General features: G+C 32.6%; 1 protein-coding gene across 1 annotated transcript in view; it reads right to left on the bottom strand.

Moving 5' to 3' along the window:
- LOC107745359 (formin-1) overlaps positions 1-2,500 on the bottom strand; it is a 95,654-nt gene that overhangs the window by 5,843 nt on the left and 87,311 nt on the right. The window contains exon 17 of the mRNA XM_016559231.1: positions 219-270. Within this exon, the coding sequence (XP_016414717.1) occupies positions 219-270 (52 nt within the window). The remainder of the gene's footprint in view (positions 1-218; positions 271-2,500) is intronic.

The following is a 2,500-nucleotide window of genomic DNA, read 5'->3' as shown; positions in this document are numbered from 1 at the left end:
ACATTAAACAATCTTACTAACCCACACTTTTGAATAGTATTCCATTCAATACTAAAAATGGCAAAATAAATAATTCAGTCTTATTAAATCTGTGTTTATCTCTCAATCGCTCTCTGATGAGGTCGCATTAGTCATGATGCTGTCTATGTAGGTTTCTTATCAGGTGACTCTAATGGCTGCAGTGAGAGTTATTATCACCTTGACGTGGTGTTTCTTACCTCTTCTGTGCCTCCTGCAGCTGCTCGTCTTCAGTCTCGTACTCTGATTGTGCTGCGAATGAAAACACGACACAGAGAACATCAGATCATCACAACTCCTCAATGATTTCTTCAACTTTTGCTCCTGCTTCTCACGAGAAAAAGACCCAGTAAGCTAAAGTTAACCATAAAAAAAACACATTTTTGTTACTTGAAATACATAAATGATAACTGAAATAAAATATATTTTACATCACATATTATATTAAAAAACGTAACCTTATTTTATTTCATGTAGTTGCCATTGCAATATTTCTCATTTTCATTTATTTTAAGTTAAAGTACTAAAATAATTAAAACTAAAACAAATAAATAAATATTACAAAAAATTTGACTCATGATACATAAAGTCTGAAATTAAAAATCAAATAACTTAATATGAACTCAAACATTTATCAACTGTATCTCAGATGTTTCTCTTTCTCTTAGAAGTTTATTTATTTATTTGATTAATAATATTTATTTGTTTATTTAGATTTACTTATTATAAAATAATTAATTTATCTTGATGTTATTTTTTATTTTTGTATTAATTTCTATATTTTTTACACCATTTTTCCCAAAACTTTTCCATGGACCCCCTAAAACAGCCCTTAAATAATATATCATAATTGACTTCACACTGAAACGATACATATATGAACAATACTTGTTATTTAGGGGCGATAGATGAGCTGGACATGTTTGTAAGAGGTTTTGTGATTCAGATGTAAGCCTGTTTCTCAAAATTGTCTTCATATTGTTTTTCCCCCCAAATGATTTAAAGGCAAAGCGTCTTTGGTGTTTCCATGTTTTCTACAAAACCGGAAATCGAGCATCGAGTCATCAGCAGGCGACACAATGACACTATAGACACGCTCCGTGTCGCTAGTTAAAATTGCTTATTTCTCTGGATTTAAACACTCTTCGAAACATTTGAGATAATGTAAGTACACAAGTCAGCAAAATATATAACACTGTTCTAGTGGTTTTTGGATATTTTAATAAAAAAATCTTACATATTGTGCCTTTAAGTTCATATCGAGGACCGTTGATTGCAAACTCAAATCTGAGCACTTTTGGGGACACTGCTGAGATCTCTTTCATTTCTTTCTCTCTCTTTGGACACTCAAGTGACTCTTTTTTTATCTGAGGAGAAACAGAAGCTCTTCAGAAACAACAGAGACGTTAAAGCGCTTGTGTTGATGTGTTATCCTCTCACGGAGTGTGCTTGTGTCGACTGGGGGACCTTTCCCACTCCTGAGATTTAAGAGGGGGAAGTCGCCCAAAACTGTTCAAAGGCGAGTGTTGGGGGTCTCCGGTGGGGGCGAGTGTGAACAGCGCTCTGTGTGTGTGTGACCAGTGGCGTTGGTCTCAGCAGGGGTGGACTGGCGCCTGCGGTCTCCCTCTGCTGTTTGTGCGTGTCGAGCGCGATGTGTGAATTTTCTCCTCAGCTCCGTCTGTAAACATGAAACCAGTAGTGGCTAACTAGAAAGTTATGGGACCTGCACGCTGAGCGGGACAATAAATCCAGCCTTTAAAAGCAACTCGCGGCTCTGAGCGTCCGCCGCACCGCAGCACTCTGTAAAGAGCCTCAGATTCGGCTTCATTATGAAGCAACACGTCGCACTGATAAAAACCACACGTATAATGACATTAAACACGGCGCTTTCTCATGGTCAGTCTCTGCGGTCACACACACAAGCTGATAATCAGAAGAGTTAATGATCACAGAAAGCACTAGAATAATAATTCAACACCAGATCCAATCAAACACTTGAAAATAACAAAAAAATATCTATATAATACAAAATAAATAATGATATCTTATTTAGGAGGCTACAAGGGAGTAGAACAGGGTCCATGGAAAAGTTTGGGGAAAACAGTGTAAAAAATGTAGAAATAAATAAATAAATAATAATAATAATAATGATGATAATAATAATAATAAAAGTTTAATATGAATTATTACTTACTAAATAATTATTTAAAAATAATTAGTGTATAACAAAAACATATAAATGAATAAGTAAAAAAAAAATATATATATTATTAATCTAATAATAAATTACATTAAAACAAGTAAATAAATATATAAATAATAATTCATATATAATAAGATTAACATAAATAAATTCGGAAATAATTAAACATTTATACAAATAAATAATTAAGATTAAAATAAGATAAATTATTAAGTTAAGATGAATGATTAGTTATTAAGAAAATTAAAAAAAATGTAAATAAGTAAATATAAATAAATA

The sequence above is a fragment of the Sinocyclocheilus rhinocerous genome, unplaced genomic scaffold (assembly GCF_001515625.1).
Source record: "Sinocyclocheilus rhinocerous isolate Xijiao unplaced genomic scaffold, SAMN03320098_v1.1 scaffold2213, whole genome shotgun sequence".
Lineage (NCBI taxonomy): Eukaryota > Metazoa > Chordata > Actinopteri > Cypriniformes > Cyprinidae > Sinocyclocheilus > Sinocyclocheilus rhinocerous.
This window is presented reverse-complemented; position numbering and strand designations above follow the sequence as displayed.